This window comes from Aulostomus chinensis, chromosome 10, assembly GCF_037954235.1.
Source record: "Aulostomus chinensis isolate RoL2024-O1b breed Wild chromosome 10, RoL_Achi_v1.0, whole genome shotgun sequence".
Taxonomy (NCBI): Eukaryota; Metazoa; Chordata; class Actinopteri; order Syngnathiformes; family Aulostomidae; genus Aulostomus; species Aulostomus chinensis.
The window spans coordinates 28,078,215-28,101,528 of record NC_141329.1 but is presented as its reverse complement, the minus strand read 5'-3'; the positions used below and the strand labels follow the sequence as shown (position 1 = coordinate 28,101,528).

The 23,314-nt window shown below is 47.0% G+C and overlaps 3 protein-coding genes and 1 long non-coding RNA gene across 11 annotated transcripts in view; 1 reads left to right on the top strand and 3 right to left on the bottom strand.

Annotated features, from left to right (window-relative positions):
- Nucleotides 1–3,926, bottom strand: part of klc3 (kinesin light chain 3) — a 9,808-nt gene extending 5,882 nt beyond the window's left edge. The window contains exons 1-5 of the mRNA XM_086216839.1: nt 3,715–3,926; nt 2,659–2,900; nt 2,482–2,547; nt 2,215–2,379; nt 1,708–1,783 (exon numbers count right to left, since the gene is read on the bottom strand). Of these exons, the coding sequence (XP_086072965.1) occupies nt 1,708–1,783; nt 2,215–2,379; nt 2,482–2,547; nt 2,659–2,868 (517 nt within the window). The 5' untranslated portion in view covers nt 2,869–2,900; nt 3,715–3,926. The remainder of the gene's footprint in view (nt 1–1,707; nt 1,784–2,214; nt 2,380–2,481; nt 2,548–2,658; nt 2,901–3,714) is intronic.
- Nucleotides 3,927–7,156: 3,230 nt separating this feature from the next.
- Nucleotides 7,157–15,010, bottom strand: LOC147255129 (uncharacterized). Its single transcript, XR_015118224.1, has 4 exons — nt 14,840–15,010; nt 11,218–11,372; nt 8,575–8,639; nt 7,157–7,420 (listed from the first exon to the last, which is right to left on the bottom strand). It is a non-coding gene; the product is annotated as an uncharacterized LOC147255129 (long non-coding RNA).
- Nucleotides 14,890–19,282, top strand: ckmb (creatine kinase, muscle b). The gene is made up of 9 exons (XM_086216838.1): nt 14,890–15,022; nt 16,250–16,362; nt 16,472–16,568; nt 16,729–16,883; nt 17,289–17,421; nt 17,507–17,678; nt 18,210–18,333; nt 18,447–18,636; nt 18,753–19,282. Exons 2-9 carry the CDS (start codon nt 16,270–16,272, stop codon nt 18,929–18,931), a joined length of 1,143 nt encoding a protein of 380 aa, XP_086072964.1. The 5' UTR covers nt 14,890–15,022; nt 16,250–16,269; the 3' UTR covers nt 18,932–19,282.
- mark4b (MAP/microtubule affinity-regulating kinase 4b) overlaps nt 18,985–23,314 on the bottom strand; it is a 52,027-nt gene continuing 47,697 nt past the window's right edge. The window contains exons 17-18 of one of the 8 annotated variants that reach the window (XR_015118223.1): nt 19,324–19,452; nt 18,985–19,222 (exon numbers count right to left, since the gene is read on the bottom strand). Coding sequence is in view for 6 of the 8 variants with exons in the window: in XM_086216833.1 (XP_086072959.1) it covers nt 22,373–22,706; nt 23,104–23,131 (362 nt within the window). In the remaining 2 variants the exon portion in view is untranslated. The other 7 variants (XM_086216831.1, XM_086216833.1, XM_086216828.1 and 4 more) reach the window with 7 other exon arrangements.

Here is a 23,314-nt window from a genome sequence, read left to right as displayed (position 1 = left end):
TAGATCGATTATAGATTGACGATTATAGATTGATTATAGATGGATTATAGATGGATTATAGATGAATTATAGATGGATTATAGATGGATTATAGACCGATTATAGATTGACGATTATAGATCGATTATAGATTGATTATAGATCGATTATAGATTGACGATTATAGATTGATTATAGATGGATTATAGATTGATTATAGATGGATTATAGATCAACTATAGATTGACTATAGATTGAAGATTATAGATGGATTATAGATGGATTATAGATTGATTATAGATGGATTATGGATGATTATAGATTGACGATTATAGATTGATTATAGATGGATTATAGATTGATTATAGATGGATTATAGATGAATTATAGATGGATTATAGATGGATTATAGATGGATTATGGATGATTATAGATTGACGATTATAGATTGATTATAGATTGATTATAGATTGATTATAGATGGATTATAGATGGATTATAGATGAATTATAGATGGATTATAGATGGATTATGGATTATAGATTGACGATTATAGATTGATCATAGATGGATTATAGATGGATTATAGATTGATTATAGATGGATTATGGATGATTATAGATTGACGATTATAGATTGATTATAGATGGATTATAGATGGATTATGGATTATAGATTGACCATTATAGATTGATCATAGATGGATTATAGATGGATTATAGATTGATTATAGATGGATTATAGATCGATTATAGATTGATTATAGATCGACTATAGATTGATTATAGATTGATTATAGGAGACTGATTAACTTCCAGCTGTATGACTCTATTCCGAGACAAGCAGGACCCACAATATTAAATAAATCCTTCTGTTTGTCTGCTGCTGGCTGTTTATCCTCCGTCTGAATCAGGCAGTCTCAGCTTCTCTCCTCCGGTGGCTCGCCACATCTCAACGTTTCCACGACGACTCGAGTAAAGTAGACAAACCCCCTGGAAACCGACAGTTCCGAATTCACAAGAACAGATATTTGGATACCAAGTCTGCAATTAAAGTTCTGGAGAAAAAGGTGACATTTTTTTAACAGCATCTTAGTTACCGCGGGCAACAGGGAACAGCAGTCGGAGCAGGTGTGGTTGTAGATTTGTTCCCCCAGTAAATGCTGCAGTATTAGCGAGGCTGACAGTGAGACTTCCTGAACATACTTATGAGGTCTGACATAGAATCACTAGTCATACATGACCCTCGCATCATACGTGACGTGTGTAGGTGTGTGTGTGTGTGTGTGTGTGTGTGTGTGTGTGTGTGTGCAGTTGAGGCTGACTGTTCCTGACTAAATGCTACTACTCGGCTACTGAGTTAAGAAGGTTCAACCCAAATCCAGCGAGACTCATTTTAGGGACAGATGGCGCTGTTGTCCAGCTGGATGAAACGTGACATGTTCGCCTGGAATAGACGCTCCGGCACATGTGACACACTCGCTAATACTGCGAGTGACGTAGACGCTCAAAATGTCACATCGGAGCTTGAAATGTTGTCGCAGTGTGTGAAGAGTGAAAACATCACCAGCCGCTAGGACCGGCCGAGGACGGCGACTCAGTCGACGGTGAGGAAGCATGAGGTCGCCATGTTTGTCAAGACCATCTGTGACGAATATGTTGTTTGACTCTGAACTCACTGTGATGTCACGGACGCCGTAAACACACACACAAACCCGCCGAGTCTCACTTTGTGACTGCTCCTCATCGTCAGCGGGGAAGAGGTCGTCCAGAGACTCCTTGGTGGAGGGCGTGTCTCTGTCATCCTGAGGGAGAAACAGGAGCACGACTGCGGATGAGTGATGAGATCCTCAGCATTCCAGCTTCCTACGACTAAATCCTCCTGAGTTCATTAAATATTCCCTCAGGACTTCCATTTTTTTTCTCGTGTTTTTGAGTTAGTCCGTCCTGTCAGGTATAATCCTGGATCAGTCACAAACAAACATCTCCTGGAGCGGCGTGATCTCGCCTTCAGCATGAAAACAGCACCCAAGCTAATGCCCGTTAGCAGCGCATGCTAGTTAGCTTGTGGTTGAACTCTTCTAGCTTCCTAAAATCACTTTAACTTTGGCTCCTCATCGTCTCACAAGGTTTCTTCGACTACGTCGGTATCCAGATGGCTGGTGACGTAACGAAGCTCCTCCTGAATGTGCATGAACATGTGTGTGTGTGTGTGTGTGTGTGTGTGACTCCTCACCGCCATCGGCTCGTCCTGGTCATATTTACGGATGGATGACATGAACTGAAGGTGTCGGTTCTGCTCCTCCAGGGTCACCACCTCCTGCTCCCGGTCCTGCAGCCGCTGCTGAGCCCCGGCGAGCTCATCCCTCAACCACTGGTTCTCCTGACAGAGACGCCGCACCTGAGGAGGCAGAGACAAGATGGAGACGATAGGATGTAGAGTAGCTGTCTGTTGCTCTTCGTCTCATATTCCGTCCTCTTCTTCACATTGCCTGACTCTCACCTGAGCTCGCAGCTTCTGTTTTTCTGCCTCCAGGGATCCCAGGTGAGCCGACAACGCCATCATCACCTGCAGAGATGACACACATCATCACATGTGACGCAAACGCCAAAGTCCTTTTTCCTTTCTTTTACATCACTATTTGTAATCAGCTTTAGCTCGACTCTCTGGGACTCTCACCTGCGCCTCGCTCAGCCCCAGCTCTATCCTCTCCAGTGACTGGCGGATGATGCCACTCTTCTCCTGCTCCACGCTGCTGCTGTCCACCGTCATCAGGCTCTCCGCCGCCTCCTGCAGGCTCTCCAGCAGACTGCGGTTCTCCCCCCTCAGCGCCTCCAGCCCGGCAATCACCTGCTGCGTGCTACACAGAATCTCGTCCGCAGACAACATGCCGATACTTCGGAGGTTCCTTCTCTCTCAACCTGAGAACAGAACCCAGATGTGTGTGAGAAGCAGAACGGTGCCAACAGCTGGAAAACACATTCATTTACTCATTATCAGCTAATCAGCTCTGTATCAAACACAGAATACCATCTTTTTATTTGTATTAACATTATTATAAGAATAAAAGAGTTTGAATATATTTGGTTTTTGTATTTCTTTACCATGAAGCAGCTGATGAAAGTCAATTTATGAGCTGCTTGTTCTACCTCTACTCAGCTCTTGAACCCCACGATTCTGGAGCAACGACATTATCACCATTGAAGAACAACAAAACCAGGACCAAGGGAGGTTGGGGTTTGTCGCTGCATCTAAAATGTTTTATTTATCGTACCACAGTCGTTCCGTGGTAAATGCATGACACAAATGTTAAGAGCACCAACTGGTCACCAATCAAATGTGCAGTCTCAAAGGCCAACTAGTCAGCTGTCCTCACAAAGCAGGAAAGTCAACGCAGAGTCCTCACAAAGATGGAGAGACGCGCGCACCGGCCGTCTCCATGAGGTTTGTTTACGGTGGGCGGCGCAGGCCTCGCCTCGCTCACCGGAAACAAACTCCACTTTCATTGGACATATAAGGAGAAAAATAACCGTCAAAACCCGAATATCTGGGCTGACTTCACGACGGCTGCGTCACACAAGGAGACACTCGGGCTCGTCCCCGGTGTCCGAGCAGCAGGTGTCCAGGGTGGATGAGGGGGAGCTCGCCGGTCTGCTGAACGTCTCCGGCGGCATGTAAACACAAACAAACGCGGGCTTCATTTCCACGTCCACAGACAAGTTATTTTTAGCCTACCTGCTAAGCCCCGGCGCCACCGTTGCTCGCCCTTCAGCGCACGCGGAGGCGATGTTTAATAATTAGAGTGATTATTGATGAACGTCTGATGACGTAGCCGCACACGAACAGCTGAGTTTATTGGAAGTTGGACAGGTGGGACAGGAAAAACTCCTCCGAGCAGGACTTCATCCACCTGCTGCCTCCTCCACTCGCTCGCTGTCATCCCAAGACGCGAGCATCAAGTTAGTAGCAGCTAGCAGTGGCTTCCGGATTTCGCCTTTCAAAGTAAAAGCCTAGGAACTCGGGATAATTAAAAAAAATGAGGCTATCAGTCACATGAAATTTTATTTTATTCGTTGGCTCAATGTAAATAATTTAATAACAGGCGAAAGTAAATGTTTCTTTCACTGAGTCACCATCAAACATTTTGTGATTATTTGTGTGCGTGATATTCCTGCGCTTCTTCCTGTTACTTTCCCAACTCATCCTTCCATCTCATTATACTCTAGACTAAAGAATCATAAGTGTCATTTAACCAACATTTCTAAAGACTGTCAAACATTTGTATGTGATACTTCATCGACTGGAGGACAATAAAGTACTGAAGTTCTGCACTCGAGTGAAAATATAGTTTCAATCACATGGACTTAATACAAAAAAACTGTCCTCGTCGGCACAAAATGATGAGGGTCGAAGTGGAAAACTCCAACCACTCAAATTTATTTAAGTAGGAAAACGAATATTACATTCATTATAACTTAATTACACATTGGAGAAAAAAACATTAAGATTATTATGATCTGAACTTGGAGGATTTTGAGAGGATTTTCACAAAACAATAACATATACCTTCAGCACACTGAATCCTTGTTATTACATAAAATATTACTGCAGTACGTAGAAATATTCTTACATATAGAAGATGCTTATATGACAGTGCTAGCATCATCAAGAGACCCTCATTAATCACCAGCCTCTAAAGATGTTTGCTATCAGATGTGTGTGTGTGTTTGCTATCAGATATGTGTGTGTTGTGTTTGTTATCAGATGTGTGTGTGTTGTGTTTGTTGTCAGATGTGTGTGTTGCGATTGTTACCCTGGTGTTTGTCTCACTTCTTAACACTGTGCTTTATTATCCAGACGTTATTAATCACTCCAGTGATTTTGAGTCTGTTTCTTAAATCAAGGGCATCTTTTGACAAAATGATCTTTCAGCAAAAGTAAAACTACATCATCCCTCCATCTTCCATCCCTCCATCCATCCATGTTCCCCCTCTCCTCCTGTTGAGGGTGGTGGGGGAGGAGCCTATCCCAGCAGCCTTCCCCCTGGACAGGTCACCAGTCCATGGCAGGGCCAACACATAGAGACAGACAACCATTGGCTCTCCCAGCCACGCCTACGGTCAATTTAGAGTCTGGATTAACCTGGTCCCTCTTGATGTCTTTGGACTGTGGAGGAAGCTGGAGTACCAGAGAGAACCCAGCAGGAACAGGGAGAACATGGAGACTCACCCAGAAAGACCCCGTGCTGCAGCCGGGGCTCCACCCACAACCTTCTTGATGGGGGGCCACAGGGAGGACCACTGCTCCACCGGGCCGCCCCCTAAACCTTTTTTATGATTTATTGATACGTTGAAGCATTTCTGCTGTAGAAATCAATGTTAACCTGTCGTAAATAGTTTCCTTTATTCTTAAAACCCGTACTTTTATTCTGAAGGCAAAGTATCAAGACTTCCTGTAAGTGTGCGGGCATGTCATAGACGCTTGTCGCACTTGTGGGGAGCTTACCTGATCCCATTTTTCCCATCATCCATTGCGGCAGCGGGGCTGGGCCACCCGGATGAGGCCACCTGGCTTCTGGGGAGAGGAGGCAGCTGCTGCCTACTATTAATTATGTATTAATTACATAATAACACTACATAACAATACTTTATTTTTAAAAAAGACTAAAAATAAAAACAAAGGTGCCCACTTCAAGAACGTTCAATCTAAAATTCCAAAAATATATTTTTTTAATTCTACAAATGTAAATGAAGCTCAACAAGAACTTTTTATCTTCTGAAAAAATAATTTGAAAGGACTGATTTGTGTTTTCTCCCACAATGATATCATGATTATATTTTTAAGTATCAAGTGAAAATCAAAACCACTGCTGAACCATCTCTATTCAGTTTGAGTGCCCCAGCTGTTTGCTGTGTGCTGGCTTGTGATTTGTTTCAGGTCATTCAAGTTTCAATGAGCGATAATCATAAATCAATAATAAGCTGGTGAGGTTTTCCGTTGGGCCACATTTGGGTCCAGGGCCTCATTTTGGGCTGTCCTGCTCTGTATGAGACGATGTCTGCTGGTACTTCATCAAATGGACGATACTTTTTCTCATTTTGTAGCGCCACCAAGTGGTTACTGGAAGTAAAAACATCAAAATAACACTGTTTTGTCTTTGAAGCGAGTGTGTGTTCTCTAGTGCCACCTGGTGGACGCAGGAAGTGTCCCGTGCACCACGGGGCAGCGTCAGTCTGCTCCCAGGGGGGTGGTGAAGTTCGTCTTGATGGAAGTTGTCTCTCTCGGAGATGAAACCATAAACACTCCCGAAGCCTCACAAACGCCATCCGTGCTAAGATCTGCTGACCTGAAGGTCACGCTGCCTCTGGCGTGCCGCGTCGTGGTCAAGTGGACCGTTTCAGTTGGATCGGAAATGTTTGGCTTCTCATCCAAGAAGCCAAAACCTGTGACTGCGGCGGGACGCTGCCTTCAGGATGAGAGGCGCAGCTGAAAGAGCACTGAAGAGGCTCCTAAAAATGAAGAGAGGCTAGCCCAGCCAGCAGGGTGTGTGTGTGTGTGTGTGTGTGTGTGTGTTCAGTTGCATGTGTCAGTTATATGAGCTGGTTGACGGGGGGGCTCAGCTGTCAGGTAGCAGAGAGGCACCAGCAACTGATGGCCGGGCGAGCTGGCAGGGCGCAGCCATATAAGGTCACCGGTCTCTGGGGACACTCCTCCAGGTCCCTGCTAGCCCGGTACCTCCTACCTCTGCTGCTCACTAAACCCCTTGAAACCAGCGCGAGGGAAGCGACCAGCAGCTTCTTGACTCAGCGTGTAACATAACACCCACATCAGCCAGATGCTGCTCCGAGCTCCAACCTCGACCAAACTGAATTTTGTTACTGCAGACTTTACTGCAACTGAATACATCATGAACAATGAAAACAGATCACAGTAAAAGTACTTACATTTATGTCCCAAGTAGAAATAAAGAAGCACAGGCTCGAACAAGTACTCAAAAGTATAAAGTACAAGGTATGGATAGCTAGCGTAGCTGCAACGAACGCTAACGATCAGCAGAGAAAAGTCATCCAATGCACCTCTGGTGTTGTAGCAGCTACGCTAACTAGCAGCCAGCTGTTCATTCAGGGTCTGGGGCCCTAAAGATGATGGATATTAAGTGCTTAAGTAAAAGCCGCCATGTTACTTTAAAACGTCCCCCACAGACTCAAAGTAATAACCTTAAACACCTCATAAGACATGACAAGGCAGACGAACGAGGACTGGGTAAAGATGAGTAGGTCAAAGGTCATTGTCTCCTTAACCTCTGACCTTGCAGCAGAAAATAGAAACCACTTCATTTGTTCATGTGTTGCAGTGAAAAGATTCCTATTCCCTTGGGAACAGCAACGATGGCGCCCGCCAGCGGGGGCTCCCTCTCCCACCGCCTCCTTCACGAGTTTAGCTGGAAACAAAAAGGAATCAATTTATAAGTTTTGGCTGATTTAAAGTTAATTACCTACTAAGTTAGAATCATGTATCAATTTTGGTTGTGACATCTGTCAAATATTGCAGTTCAAACAGATGTTGGTAAATGTGTACATGAATGATCAGCTTCAGAGGTCAAAATCCCCCCCCCCCCCCAAAACTAATCTGTTTTTTTGTCCAGCCTGGTTTGAGCCACCCTCACTTCACCCATCAGAGTGCCTAGAATCAGGACCCCGCCACCGGCCTCCCAAAGGGGCGGGGCTCAGTTACAGGAAGTGACTCTTCAGGGGGCGTCCGTCACATTTCTGAATCACCTCTGATTGGTTTTAGATTGGGATTAGTTTCAGTCTAGGGTCAGGATTAGACACTTAGGACTGCTTCATTGTATTAATGAATTCCTTCGTGTGTGTGTGTGTGTGTGTGTGTGTGTGTGTGTGTGTGTGTGTGTGTGTCCTGAGAGATGCAGCAGGACTTTGGGACTTAACACCAGTGACACAACACAGCTGCTGATGGCCAACAGACAGCTGAGAGTAGGAAGGAATGACAGCGAGGGGTTGCAGTCATGCGTGTGTGTGTGTGTGTGTGAGTGTGTGTGCACGTGTGTGTATGTGTGTGTATGTGTATGTGTATGTGTGTGTGAGTGTGTGTGTGAGCGCGTGTGTATGTGTGCGTGTGTGTGCGCGTGTGTATGTGTGCGTGTGTGTGCACGTGTGTGTATGTGTGTGTGTGCACGTGTGTGTGTGTGTGTGCACGGGTGTGTGTGCGTGTGTGTATGTGTGTGTGAGTGTGTGTGTGTGAGTGTATGTGTGTGTGAGTGTGTGTGTGTGAGTGTGTGTATGTGAGTGTGTGTGTGTGTGTGCGTGTGTGTGTGCGTGCGTGCGTGCGTGTGTGTGTGTGTGAGTGTGTGTGTGTGTGTGCGTGCGTGCGTGCGTGCGTGTGTGTGTGTGTGTGTGTGTGTGCGTGTGTGTGTGTGTGTATGCGTGGGGGGCTGCACAGGTGTGCATGGTGGCCATAACTGCATGAACATACAGTACTTGTAAGCAGGCCCGCATGACTGCAGAATTACACAACATGCACACACACATTTAAACTCTATCTTTATGAGGACATTCCCCCTCCACATATCCTCACCTGAACCTGAGGTGGCGACGCTCGAGCCGCTCCCTGATAATCAGTTACGTTCTCGAATGTTCTCACTACAGAAGCAGGGCAGAAGAACCCAAACGCATCAGAGGAGACATCAGCAGGGTTGAAACACATTACAGCTGTCTGGACAAAGAGAATTGTATGAACAATATCACAATATCACACACACACACACACACACACACACACACACACACACACACACACACACAGAGTCAGGGATCTGTTCAGTACCATGCTACAAATTTTTAAACTCAGTTAACTCACTGTCAGGTTCCATCAGTGTAGGAGTTCAGTGTCTTAAGGTCTTTATGGATGTTTTCTTCAATAACAAAAGACATCTAGTGTTTTTATCGTACATGTGACATCAAGGGGAGGGGGGAGGAAATGACATCACACATGAATGAGGTATAACTTCTCTGCCCCCCCGCCCGTCTGCCATGAATGTCAATAAAAACGTCTGTGCCCATTATCCCGTCTTCTCAGGGGCTGTGAACTAAAGCAGGATGAGCAGATGATTGAATGGAGGGCAGGAAGGAGGGAAGATGGACTGACAGCTGAGTCGATGCAATTCAATCAGGGGGAGCTGGCATTTGAGAGCAGAGGACCTGGCGAGGCAACACTAAAGATAGAAAACCTCAGTTCACCGCCACAACCACCCTTCCTCATGAGCAGCTCGCGTTTCAGCGGGAGACCCTCGTCACAAAACCCGACAAATCCAGAACCGAACAATAAAAACTCCGACGAGTCTGCTGCACCATTGCAGAGGCGCATCCTGCTGCGGGATCTCTTGATTTCAATAAATCTCTTCACTCTGTGAAAAAGCCGATACTCCACCGAGGTGGTTTGAGGTCAGGATGAAGCAGAGCTACCAGGCTGGTCTGGTTCACGGGAGCAGGGGGTGAGGAAGAACCCCGAACACCTTCGTCTCCACGAGTGATGGAAATAACATCTTTTCATATCAAACCACTCCAGTACGGAGCAGCCGGGATGGCTGCTGGCCACTGCCATCCTCTGAAAGTGCTTTGATTTCCTGCTGACAAGCTAAAACTGCTGTTTGAACCGTGCAACAAACAGAAACTCCAGCTGAAAGTCAACGGGGGAGCACAGCAAACACATTGAGCCGCGCGTCTCTGCTGTCACTCTGCAGCCTCATTGTGATCCACCAACCCATTCACAGAGGTCCCACCGTACCTGCAGAGCCTCTCACCTCACACACGGAAAATACATGTTTATTAAAGCTGCCTTACGTGAAACTTTAACCCCAAACTTCCATAAATGTTGTTGTTTTCTTTCTTTCTTGATTAACTGGAACGGTAACTGTTTTTTTCTTACTTTCATTGACCAACTGCCTACTCGTCAATGCGTCTAGATGTTTGCATGCGGAGGGATGATAAAAACAAGTGCTCATCAAATTTTAAATTACAGAAACAGAATTGTCTGCACGAACACTGGTTGTGTGTTGCGTAAGTCCAGCCTGTCCCTCACCTCTTTGTCAGCCCTGACCCTTCCGTTACAACTCTTCCTCCCACGTGACGCCCCGAACACGAACACATGTCCAGAGTCGTTTTACAGATGCCTGAGTCTATTTGGAGACTTCTTAAACTGCTAACATGTTTTTTCCTGATCTCGCTCAGGACTTGTATGTCTAACACAGCGAGTCCAGGTCTAGGTCACATCCGAGGAATGCCAGGAAGGTGTGAGTGCCCCGAGTCCCGGCTGCCACGACTCCCTGGGGTCTCCTTTATGACAGACCTGCCTACGAGTGCTTGAGCTTAAGAAGTTATGACTATTGAACCTCCTCTTGGTTCTCTGGCTCAGCGTCTGGTACCAAGTACTTTTGGATCAGAAAGGGACGCTCAGTTACTTTTTAATCCCCAGAAATATTTCCAGAATCGGACCGATTTATTTCCCTTCTCAGCCCTCAAACGTGGGTCTTGACCATGTCAGTTTGCATCTGGACTACCGTTTGCATGCCTTGAGTCAAACGTCAGCGCTCGCAGGTCCCTGGTCCAGGCTGAGGACCAGGAGTCACAGGGCTTCTGCTGTTAGGGACATCTGATGGTATCTGAAATCATTTGTGGTCTCAAAACGTGGATAATAAAGCCGTTTTAAAATGTCCCCTCTTTAGTTTCCTCCTAAAAATGTCACAAATGATCTGTGAGGAGGGAACGTGAGTGAGTGAGTGAGTTCAGTCACGTTTGATCAGATCTTATTGACTGGATGGAATCAAGTTTGATCAAAAATGTAGCCGGTCTTCCGTGGCCCATGTTCCCACCCTCCCAGTCTGGTAGTTTTTATGCAATCTGTTCACACACCAGGCCTCGAGCCGGGGAACAAGAATAAGGAGCCTGCAACCTCCTGCAGCAGGACCTGAAGCTGTCCAGCGTGGTTCCTGGGGGGCGTTTGAGTTTTTGTTTTATGGGCCAATGAGAGATCACCTCAGGAGAATTGCTCCTCCCACTTGAAGACGAAGTGATGTACGGTCAGGAGGTCAGGGGTCAGGTCTCTCTGGAGAACGAGACTCAGCATCTCACTCAATTTACCAGTATAAATAGACGTTAAATACATGAGAATGAAAATAAAGAAAACAGGTGACCCAAGATATTTGATTAAAACTCTACATACATGTCAGATGAAACACTGGATGCCTCAGCGATGTGTGCCTTGACCTTTGACCGCCAAAATCTTTTCAGTTCATCCATCAATCCCGGTGGACTTTGGTGCCAAATTTGAAGGAATCCCGTCAGCCGAGGTGGAAGTACGGAGGTAAAAAGCCAAAACTACACAGGAACAGAATCAGAGCAGCGACGTGTGAGCAAACAGCTGTGACTCACGCAGCAGGCCCCGCCCACACAGGAAGCTGTGTTTATAGAGAGGAATCAGGACTGGATCTCTATGATTGACAGCAGATTACCATCAATTCTGTTATAGTTTGATAAAACTCCATGCTTGTCAATGCTCTGCACTTTCCACAGGAACGACATATAAAACATATAACCCGTACAGATACAGCAACAGTGTCCATATACAACGTGTCCCGTATCGCGACCGTGCCAAGCAATCCTGAAGGTTATTGTGCACCGGCATCCATGCCCTCACAAACTCAATAATCTTGTGAACGCATCATACATCCACCTCTCTGTCCCCCCCGACAGTTTTACCACAACACACAGCATAGATTTTGTTCAATATCATGTCTTTTTTTTTAACTCCCTAAATCCGTAAAAACCAATCAACTCTCTAATTGTTTTATACATCATCCCAGTCTGATGAGAAACTGGACAAATGATTCACTCCGTGTTCCTGGTTATATAAGTGTCCTTGGTGCCAGTTGCCCCAGGCAGCTGCAGGGTTGTGGGGTTATTTCACTCAGTGGTTGGGGGGTGGTGATGGTGGCGGCATGGGTGTGTGTGTGTGTGTGTGTGTGTGTGTGTGTGGTGTTGGGGGTGGGGTGGGGTGGGGGATACAGTGACAAGTCTAAAGTGGGATACTGGCTCGGTGCCATGATGGCATACGACCTAGAGAAGTAGCTGGTCTGAATGGGTGAGAGACATACAGCACATATCGCACGTCGGCCTACGTGACCTTTGATTCATATTGACTGGCGTTGGTGGTAAAGGATGTAGTGGAGGACTCTAAATTGACTGTAGGTACGACTGTGAGAGCCAACGGTTGTCTGTCTCTATGCGATGGCCTGCAATGGACTGGTGACCCGTCCAGGGTGAACCCCACCTCTCAACTGAAGGCTGCTGGGATAGGCTCCACCCCCCACCACCCTTAACAGGATGAGAGGTAGAAATGGATGGATGGCCACGAATGCTAATTTAAAGCATTTAGTGTCTAGTTTCAGATGTGAAGCATCCTCAAGAAAAGGCTAGATTCTCTTTCAATGTCTGTGTATTTCATAGCTGGTTCATTATTTCAGGTTCTCGACTGGTTCTGATGGTAACAAGTCTGTGACCAATCATGTGTTCACAGAGCAAAACACAACTACCAGCACGATTAACTTGGAAATATCACATCATAACTGTGGATGATGACGCCACACCTGAGAAAGTGAAACCCACCTGAGGAACAACCTGCGCTCACTACCAGATGTTCTTCTACTAAGTCTTGCACCTTACAGAACGTTGCAGAATCTCCATCACAGGAACTGATAATTGCTGGTTTGCGCAGTACGTAGAGCCAATCATCGTTAATCCCAGAATCAATACATGATTTACATTATCAGGTGCGAATAACGTACCAGTGGGCCAAGATGAGCGCCTTGTGGGACACCTCAGCACAGACGTGACAGACAACGATGGAAACTTGTCACTTAGCCACCACAGTGCTGCTAAACCAGAAATGCTGTTTATTTTTATTTTGCACACAGCTTGACACAACAATGCTACGAATGCATGCTAGTGGCTAGCTGCTAGCTGCAGTGCAGGCACACTCAGCTTCAAATACCCACATATGAGAGTCTAAACGTTTCTGTAGCTTTTGTCAGTGTGTGTGCAGGATCTTTTTGGTGACATCCCACAGGTAAACCGACCTTGTGCTCCTGCCTCGAGGCAAAAGAGCAAACTTATACGCTACAACCCCCCAAAAAAATCTCACCCTTGCAGAAGCACTGACGCACAGATACCAGACACATGACCGACTAGCTGCTATCATGGCAGCTAGCCGTCAGTGCAGCTGTTCCTAGCCAGCAGAGAAAGCTCCCACAAACATTGGCTTACATTAGCCACAGGTTCTAATGATCTCAAAGAAAATATTTCAATTTAACCTTTACAGAACCTTTTAATATTTCAATTAATGTTCCTTTGAGGTTTAATGTTTACCAAGACAAATGGTTTACTCCTCACAAAACACTTTCTGACCAAAAATTCGGGATTTGGCCCATTTTGAAATGCAAAATATTACATATTAGTCATGTTTATATGCAACACTGTTGCATACGCATGCGTACAGAGTCGTTATCGTATGCCGCTGTGAACACAACACACTAGATTGAAGATCTCTGTTGTGTTTTGGGAGCAGAAGTTGAGCTGCTCCCTGTGTCACCCCCACACTTTCCCCTCAGTCACATGGTGTGAGTGAGATTCAATATGTCCGCCGGTAGGTTACTGAGGTCTATCACATTACCAGTGAGGCGTAGTCACGCTGGCACAGAGCTCGACTCAAGCTTTTACAATTCAGAGTCAGAACAGAGTCAGAACAGAGTCAGAACAGTCTCTGGGTAGAACCGGCGGTGAGCAGGAACTTGGCATTTCACACAGATTGATGCCAGCATGACTTCTGAGGTTCTTGTGATCATTTATAAATCTCTTAATGGCCTCAGCACTTCAGCACATCCCCTCTTTTAAAATATTTAAAGAAAAACTATTTAAACTCTTTTCGTCTACTTGCATCTTTCCTTTCCCTTTTGATCTTTTATTGGTAGTTCCATGCTTTTTTGGTGCATTTATGACATTTTTGTTGTTGTCTTTTATTCCAAGTGTGAGACTTTGGTGGGGCCGTCGTTTGCAAGTCTATCTGACGGAGTCACCGAAAAATCCCCATTCACCTTCAAGTGTTCAGGCAGAGTTTTGGATGATTTGAGTTCTGCGGACAGCAAAGCACCACGACGTAAACTGAGGTTTACATTCTGAGGCGGCTGCGCTCTTCAAATAGCTCACGTGTTTTCACTTATAAAAAGACATTAGTGTTCCGCTCCGGCTCGACTGACTTGCCAAAGCTCTTGTGGTTGGACAGCTTGTCACTATGTACTAATATACATTTTAAACTGAGAGCCGTAACACAAAACTCACACGTATAGACTCCAGTTAGCAAATAAATGAGAAGCCCGAAGCTGGATGAAGTGCGACCAGCCAGCTTGAGTATATTTCTACACGATACACGATACACGATACATGAAACAAAACTGAGATAAATGCATTTCTGCTCACTCTTCAGAGGAAATCATTTTAAAAATATCATGAATAACATATCTTTTTAATTTAAATATTAAAAAAGCCCCATGGCTTTTGATGGTGTGGTCAGAACCCTCCCATGCTGCCTCATGACATCGATGACATTGTTGCGTGCGCCGCCGCCGCCGCACTCATATAATATCTGATGCAAATGATGTTCTGCTATTTCTTTTTCTGCAGCTTCTACCGGGCGGCCAGGAGGCAAAGGTTGGGCTGCGCTGCTGCAGCTGTTGCCTCGTCTCTCCTCCTGAACGCTGTGTTAGGTTCTGTCTTGCCTTTTAGAAACTCACCCGCACACTGAAGACCCCGCGTGTCCAATCAAAGGAGGGGACCCGGCCTGCAGGCAGCCAGTAGGGGCAGAGGCCCGAGTATAAATGTGTACGTCCGTCGTCTGGCAGAGTTGGGCAACCCCTACATTTGGTGGACAGGATCTGATCCCGGGATCTGTTACCGCTTTCTTTTCTCCTAAGCAGGTAAAAAGCAAAACAGCTATATGTGTGTTATATACTGGTTAAAAAGACATTTTGAGTCAGCCAGATTCCTCCACTGATGAACCAGCATTTGGGGTCATGATTTTTTTTTTTAATCTGTCCTTCCATTTTTTTTTACATGGATTCATTCAGAAAGTTTTTGCAATTTTTCCTGATGTGCAAACAACTAAAACCAGCATTGATCGATGTTTCAGCGACTTGAAGCTCTCGATTTCGTGGATGTTGGCAGCACTCGTCTGCTGAGAGCAGGGATAGTTGTGTCGTGACAGCAGAGCAGCTGCTGCTGACGCCAGCAGGACAGACTGCGAGTGTGTCTGTGAATAGTTTAGGAGCCCTTGACTTAGTCACCAGTGGAGCCAAGAGGCATGCATGCTTTGACTTTTCCTAGTACCTGGTGTCATCGATCAAGTGCTTGATGAGGTCGTCTTTGAACAAATGAGGGATGTTAGTTGCTCTTTCTTCCCTCATCGCTGCTTTTTCTTCTCAGGCTGCAGCTCTGAAATGGGCAAAAATACTAAGTTTTAAAATGATGGCATGAAGGAGGAGGCTGCACCTCCACAATAAGATTATCAGTGGAACGTTAAACTGGAAATCTGGTGAGATAAAATCCTCCCCCCCCCTGCCAAAAAACCAAACAAACTTATTTCTCAGGTTGAAATAGGAAATGTGCAACTTTGTTGTGGATTTTCTAAAAAGAGAGAGAAAAACTGCTTGGCAGTGTTTAAGTGGAGCAACACTGGCAGTTTTGCATCTGCAGTTCTTTCTGGGCAACAATGACGGAATTCTGCCGCTAAATTTGTGCAGGCAGCCTGAGGCAGGAAGGAGTGAAAGAGGAGAAAGGAAAAACGAGTGCTGGAGCTCCCAGCAGAGATGGGAGGGGGGTGGGGGTGGGGTGGGGGGGTCCAGGGCAGGAGGAGGCAGACTATTAATAATCTTCGCTGCAGGGGTAACAGGTGGCGAGACAGCCAGTCAAACTGGTGAGAACGCTGGGACCGAAGCGCGCAGTTGACAGACGGAAAAGATGGACAGAGTGAGAAGGTGCCTCCTGTTCACCAGGAGACTCATAGACAAAGCACTGGAAACGTTTGGGGGGGCGTCGGAGGAGAAATGTGGTGCTGGCATGTTGTTAGGATCAAGAAACTAAGAACACCTCTGATTTAACACCTTGAGCACCGAATGACTCTTCCTGGTCTCCTCTTCCTCCCTCAGACGGAGTAAGAATCGCAGCCATGGCGAAGAACTGCCACAACGACTACAAAATGAAGTTCTCTTTGGACGACGAGTACCCTGATCTGTCCCAGCACAACAACCACATGGCCAAGGTACCCCCCCACACACCATGTGTTCTTGGCTGTGTTGCAGCTCCACCTAAAACCACCGTGACAGATTAAATCATGTGACCTATAATCACCGTGTGTGTGTGCACTGCAGGTGCTGACCAAGGATATCTATGGCAAGCTGAGGGGCAAGTCCACCCCCAGTGGCTTCACCGTGGATGACGTCATCCAGACTGGCGTTGACAACCCCGGTAAGAAGGAGCGAGTCGTCTGCATAGAGGAGAAGACAAGATGGCACACGCTCACTTTGTGCTTCAGTTGTTGAGGGTTTTGTTTGAGAAGATGATTTTGCCACACATGAATCTAGTAAACAGTCGTACTAACCCCCCCCCCCCCCACGTGTCCCCCCAGGCCACCCCTTCATCATGACCGTGGGCTGTGTTGCTGGTGACGAGGAGTCCTACGAGTACTTCAAGGAACTGCTGGACCCCATCATCTCCGACCGTCACGGCGGATACAAGCCCACCGACAAGCACAAGACCGACCTGAACTTCGAGAACCTGAAGGTGAGAAGTTGATCCATGGAAGCATGCGGTTCCATCCCCGCGTGAACCAGACAACCATGAATAATAAATAATAACAACAACAACAACTTCCCTGAACGATCCTGTGGGAGGCGTCAGACCAGGAACCTGCACAGAACAACTTCCACCACCAACACAGGACATTCGGGACCAGACTGAAAAATAACGCCATTCTCCTTTAATAACTGGTTGAACTGATGTCAGCTTTACCGTCCAGTTAAAAAAAAAAAAAAAAAGCTACTTCAGAAAATTTCCAGAGGCAGGAACCTACCAGGGCCTACCAGGAAAACCAGGGCCGCTTTTGTGTTGATCAACTGACTTTTCACCCCTTCGGTAAATATACAGGGATGAGGAAGGGTCCTGAGTGTTTCTACCGTGTTCTCTCAGGGTGGTGATGACCTGGACCCCAACTATGTGCTGTCCTCCCGTGTCCGTACCGGCCGCAGCATCAAGGGATTCACCCTGCCCCCCCACAACAGCCGTGGAGAGCGCAGAGCCATCGAGAAGCTGTCCATTGAGGGTGAGTGTCCGGGCCAGTGGCAGCTGCACATTAATGGCTCATTAGCTTGTTAGCAGACCATAACTGGCCCCCTCCCTCCCGTCAGCCCTGTCCAGCCTGGAGGGTGAGTTCAAGGGGAAGTACTACCCCCTGGACGGCATGACCGACGCCGAGCAGGAGCAGCTGATCGCCGATCACTTCCTGTTTGACAAGCCCGTGTCCCCCCTGCTGACCTGCGCTGGCATGGCCCGTGACTGGCCTGACGGCAGAGGCATCTGGTAAGACTCAGAATGGAGAAACAAATGAATCCGAGTAGGATTCACAGCCCGAGGTCGCAAAATTGGGGTCATGAGATGATTTCCAGAAATCACATGGCACTGTTGGGAGATTAGAAACGGCCATGATTGTTCCAAAAGATAAATGCTGTTGTTGAATTTGGAATACATCTAAATTTCATCTGTTTCAACACAAAGGCTGCGCACAGCCAGTGTTGGGGGTTAAATCTGCCCATCTGCTCCGTCCAACCTTCTCCACATTCACCATCTGCTCCCCTCACAAGCCTGAAAGGAAAACCCTGATAATTCCCGCTTTCAAACATCTGCTGAACTGTGTCAAGTCCCTTCGCGGTGTTGACACCATTACTGAGCAGCTCAGTGGGTCAGATAATTCACATCATCAGGCTGAGCGAAGGGTCGCGTTCCCTCCAGCAAACTGGAGGAACGTCTCTACGAGCAGCGCCGACGTGTTCAGATTACCGCCTCCGTGACATCAAGTAAGACGAGTGAAACGGAGCCGTTTTTGTCCTCCAGGCACAACGACAACAAGACCTTCCTGGTCTGGGTCAACGAGGAGGATCACCTGCGTGTCATCTCCATGCAGAAGGGAGGCAACATGAAGGAGGTCTTCAAGCGCTTCTGTGTTGGTCTGCAGAAGGTGAAGCAGAGAAGCATGCACACTCCCATATTTACAGGTCAAAGGTCATGGCTAGAACATCCCCCTCCTGCCTGGGTTCTCAAGCGTGTCTCATTTCTATCCTGCCTGGTCAGATCGAGGAGATCTTCAAGAAGCACAACCACGGCTTCATGTGGAACGAGCATCTGGGTTACATCCTGACCTGCCCCTCTAACCTGGGAACCGGTCTGCGTGGTGGCGTGCACGTCAAGCTGCCCAAGCTCAGCACACACGCCAAGTTCGAGGAGATCCTGACCAGGCTGCGTCTGCAGAAGCGTGGCACAGGTACGCAAAAACAGGAGGTGACGCTGTCGGTGAAAGCGATCGTTTATGTTTCTGGAAAACGCAAAATGGAGGTACGTTCCCGCCATCCTGTCTAACTCCTCTGTCCGCCCCCCCAGGTGGTGTGGACACAGCCTCCGTGGGTGGTGTGTTCGACATCTCCAACGCTGACCGTCTGGGCTCCTCCGAGGTGTACCAGGTCCAGCTGGTGGTTGACGGCGTCAAGCTGATGGTTGAGATGGAGAAGAAGCTGGAGAAGGGAGAGTCCATCGATGGCATGATCCCCGCCCAGAAGTAAAACGGACAGACAACAATGACTGAATGACTGTCTAAGTTTATTTTTTTTTTATATTACAAAAAAAATGAACGGGTAGCCTTGTTGTAAAGTTATTTTACTGGTTTCGGCTGACTGGGAACTCTTTGCCTTCTTCTTTCCGTCAAGAAGTCACTTCTCTCTGCTCCTTCCTTCCTTTCTTTTTTTTCTTTCCCCGTTTCTTTTTTCTTCCTCTTGCTTTCTCTCTTTCACTTCCCCATCTTTTCTGTAACATCCTGGGATCAATCCGTGCGTAGTCTGGTCAGGGCTATGTATCTGCACCAAAGGAAATTGGTTGTAAATTATAACTGGACAATTAAACTATGCCCCATGTTCGCTCTCATGTTTTCTTTGCTGGATGCTTCGTCTTCAATCACCTCCGATTCAGGGGAGCTGACTTCCAGATTACAAACCTCTACCTGTCAGAGACCAACGGAGGACATTCCCACCTGAGCACGAGTCAGAAAGTTCACAACTAAACCGCCGCCATCTCTCTGACGTTCAATCTGAGAAAAAAAAATAAGGCAGACATAAAACATGAAGTAAGTTTTACGTCTTTATTTTTGTGTCACACATTATTTCCTAGGAGACATGCAGGATTGCAGCTCGATCATTTCTGTCCATAAAAGAAGCCCAAACGTTTTGTTGGAACAGCAACAGTTTGAAACACACTAGACAACAGAACTGCAGCCTTAAAGCTTGGATCTAACAGTTTCTAGAGAACAGGTTTGTAGACGGAGTCAAAGTCATGTTGTAATTATAATTTAATAAAAAACAAAACAACCTAGCCCTAAATCACAGCTTAATATTTTCAGACAGTGGTGAACTCTCCCTTGAAACGGATTCCTGGCGACCTTGGAGCTGAAAGACCACGTTTTCTTTCAGTGTTTTGTTAAGACACCTCAAGCGTACAAATTAAGACTGGCTTGTGAGAGTACAAGTACAAGAACCTTTGATTTGGAGTAATCAGAGCGGTGGACGATGGATGCGGAACCGTGGTTGGTTTTTTAAAAAACCCTCTGTTTTATAGCTTGAAAACGTCCCTCCCCCCAGGTCACTGAAGACGTTTCAGCCACGTTCACACTTTGCAGGCTTCACAACTCCATTTGGATTTTTTCAGTTTGGCTGCTCCGCCCCTGTCGGACTCCAGCTGAACCGCTCGCAGTCCTGAACTGACCAGAAGAAAAAAAAGAAAGACGCCATATGCAGCACGCCGTCTGGTGGAGGTTAACATGGGAGCGACAGAAGTCAGCGTCCGTGGGCTCATATTTATATAAACTACTGCGAGTGTGTGTGATGATCAACGGGAACAGAGTGAGAAAGCAAAATATTCAATGGCGGCTTTCTGTGGCTGCCGTGCCTCAACAGGTGTGTGCGGATGCGGCGTCACCAGAGGTCGGATCGGCTTCGCCGAGACACAAATTCCATCTGAAACTTTCCGAACGCCAAGAGCTACTTTTGACCTGTGCCGTCAGCCACGGGACTCTCACGGCGAGACGCTGGGTTCAGCCTGGACTGAGACAAGCAGATGTGAGCCACGTTTGCCTGCAGAGTGAATGAGGCTCGTGACAGGCCGACGCCTGGTGGGTTAACAGTCAGACAGCTTCAACATCAGGAACAGGATCTGAGGGTCAACAGTCACACACCGCTACAGTTTCTATGTCTCCTTGTTGAGGTTGTAATGTTCAGTCTGGCAAAGACTCTTGGAAACATTCAAAAGCAGATATTTGGTACTTTCCTCTACCAGATGCACATCAGTCTGTCTGACAAGACTTGGAACTAATTGGCACATCTGCCTGAACGCCGTCAGCGCGTCTGGATTCACCGCGGAGACGACGCTGAGATGCATTTCACAAACATTCAAGTCAAACAGACGAAAGGCATTCAGAACGTCAATTATTCACTTCAGTGGGATTTCAGACGAGTGAGAACATGTGACTTTCTAACAACATACCAAACAAAGAGAGCAAAGAATTACAAACACGGCCAGTTCAGTGCAATGAAATTCTGGCGAGAAAACAAAAAAAAGTGCTCATTCAATTTCAACAATTTTTTTTAAAAGAAATAATCGAACGATATAAAGAGAACCATAGTGTAATTATTCAAGTCTTGATTCTGTAGGTGGCGGAACTGCACCGTGGACAAATTGTGACGGGTGACGTTGTGATGCCAAAGTGCTACCAGAACCATTTACTCTAAACCCGTGGGGGCTGGATGTGTCTGTGTGTGTGAGAGAGAGAGAGAGAGAGAGAGAGTGTGTGTGGTGAAATGGAGCAAGAAATGAAATTATAACAGGAAGAAGTTTATCTTAAAAATACAAAACCTTTCATAACGTCAGATACAAGGTGGGAGCAAGAAAACACACACACCAACAAAAAGTAACAACAAAAGAAAATCTCGCCACTCCACCTCAAATCAAATGCGGTTGATTGTGTGTGTGGGACGCACGCCATTGCATTTCGGGCACTCTGTGAAACCACGAGACATTTTGATATCATCAAATAGTTCAAATGTTAAGCTGATCATTTATAATTATTAGCTCAACTGATGGCCGGGGGTAATCCGGATCAGAAACTGAACCAAGAATGAAAAACTCAGCGATTCCAGACAGGATGTCTGGAGGGGAAGTTTTGCTTGTTAATACAGAGGAACGAGTGCGGCGTGACCAGGAGCAGCTGAGCCGTGAGGAGCTGCACGCTCACCTGCCAGCGACAAATACACTCAATTCAAACAGAAGCCAACGATCAGACCAGAGATAAAATCTTCACCGAACCATTAGATTGGTTTCGTCCATGAACGGGCAGAAAGGCTGCGGCGCTTCAATCAATCTGATACAAGTCCCTGCATTTCTGCATGTCTCCCTCTACAGGCCGGAGGTCAGAACGCGCCCTCGCTTCTTAAATATGCGACGTCTGCTTCAGAGAGCGACAACAGGTGTCAAACGTCTGCCCATTTTAAAAGAAAACAAAATTATAACACAAAAACTAAAACATTTCTTTAAATAGCAGCTCTTTAAAAAGGAATGATGACGAATCTGATACAACAGGAATAACAACAGAAAACCTCCATCACTCAGTGACGCCGTCCGCATCATCGTCTAATTAAAAAACAAAAACACCAGTTCCTCTCCATGGGGTATGAGGTGGTGGCTGATCACAGGTGACTGACAGTTCCAAGGTCAAGGGTCATCATACATCTGCACATGCGGTCTAGCCCCCTGTGCATCCATTAGTCCGGCTGTGATTGGCGGTACCAGAAGATGAGGGTCTTTGGCGGAGGCGAGGCATCGCTAGCCACATCAGATCAAGTGGAGCCAAGAGAAGTGAGGGGAGGAGGGCGTGTCTTCCTCATTCCTTCTCCTCCTCACCTCTCATCATTCATCAGCCTGTCCTGTCCGTCCTCACTTTGCCCCGCCCCCTGTCACCCTCAGAGTTCTAGCTCCTTGGACACTTTGGTGGCAATGTCTCTGAAGGCTAACGGTGCCCCCCACAGGCGCTTGAACCTCACACCGCTGCTCTGGCCCAGCCCGCTGGGCAGCTGGCAGACCTCGGCCTCGAAGGCCACCCGGGCGCCGGCTGCTCCGTGGGTGCAGGACAGGAGGAAGGGTCCGGCCAGGTGGACCTGGCAGCCGCAGCCCTGTGCCGCCTCGCGCAGAGCTAGAACCACCTCGGCCGGATCGCGAGGGCTGCGTACCCTCACATCCCAGCCGCATCGGGGGGTCCGGGGCTCGGCCGCTTTCTGATGCCCAGATAGATGGCGACTGGATGGCGAGAGAGTGAGGGAGGGAATGTAGGAGGAAGGTCAAATACAGATGAACGTGTGAAGGAGTGAAATGTGTATGAATGTGAGTGCGATGGAGGGGGAGGACAAGACAAAGAATTAATATCATACACTGGTGAACTGGAATCCACATTAAAAACTGGGCCACAAATCTAAAAACATCCATTTTCTCAGACAATACAGAAGATTTACAGCACCAAAACAAACTGAGACCACCTGGAGTCGAGTTCTTCTCTTGTTCTAAGGACATGCACACGTATTCAAATCTAGAATCTGCTAGAACGTCACCTGACTGACCACCAACATCACATCTTTACACATGGGGGGGGGGGGGGGGCATCTACCAGCCATCAATCTATAGCCTGCTGCTGCTTTACCTGCTGTTTTTAACCTGAGACTCAGACACTGAAGCAGCTGAGGCTGAGAGGAAGCACACCAGAGTTTTAGCACCTGCAATAATCACCTGCACAAACTATTCTAGCACTTCTATCGTCTCATCAGTCCTGACAGAGACGGAGACTTGCAGGGCCTCTGTTTGTGAGGAGGGGGAAGGAAATCCAGAGGAAACGGACAACAAAAGTGAATAAA

Bases quoted from the DNA above. Each gene is read 5' to 3' on its own strand.
- ckmb (XM_086216838.1), top strand. From the start codon at position 16,270: ATGGCGAAGAACTGCCACAACGACTACAAAATGAAGTTCTCTTTGGAC. The intron at 17,679-18,209 runs GTAAGACTCAGA...TTTGTCCTCCAG, and splicing joins CCTGACGGCAGAGGCATCTG to GCACAACGACAACAAGACCT. The intron at 18,334-18,446 runs GTGAAGCAGAGA...CTGCCTGGTCAG, and splicing joins TCTGTGTTGGTCTGCAGAAG to ATCGAGGAGATCTTCAAGAA.